General features: G+C 64.0%; 1 protein-coding gene across 1 annotated transcript; it reads right to left on the reverse strand.

Annotated features, from left to right (window-relative positions):
- Positions 1-8: 8 nt before the first annotated feature.
- On the reverse strand, positions 9-287 carry LOC103623045 (histone H1.11L; the record flags this gene model as incomplete). Its single annotated transcript, XM_008642083.1, has 1 exon — positions 9-287. A coding segment is annotated over one exon (279 nt), but the record flags the coding sequence as incomplete, so codon positions are not given.
- Between the last annotated feature and the right edge of the window lie 5 nt (positions 288-292).

Genomic DNA, 292 nt, shown 5'->3' on the forward strand with positions numbered 1-292 from the left:
TTGGCTGCAACAGTTTTCTTCTTGGGAGCTTTTTCCTTTGCTTCTCCAGGTTTCTTGCTGAGGCGGAAGGAGCCGGAGGCGCCGGTGCCCTTGGTCTGCACCAGGGTGCCCTTGCTGACGAGGCTCTTGAGCCCCAGCTTGATGCGGCTGTTGTTCTTCTCCACATCGTAGCCGCCCGCGGCCAGCGCCTTCTTGAGCGCGGCGAGGGAGAGCCCCTTGCGCTCCTTGGAGGCGGACACGGCCTTGGTGATCAGCTCGGTGACGCTGGGCCCCGCGGGCTTGCGGGCTTTGG

Source organism: Corvus brachyrhynchos, unplaced genomic scaffold (genome assembly GCF_000691975.1).
Source record: "Corvus brachyrhynchos isolate BGI_N302 unplaced genomic scaffold, ASM69197v1 C11392010, whole genome shotgun sequence".
In the NCBI taxonomy this organism is placed as follows: Eukaryota; Metazoa; Chordata; class Aves; order Passeriformes; family Corvidae; genus Corvus; species Corvus brachyrhynchos.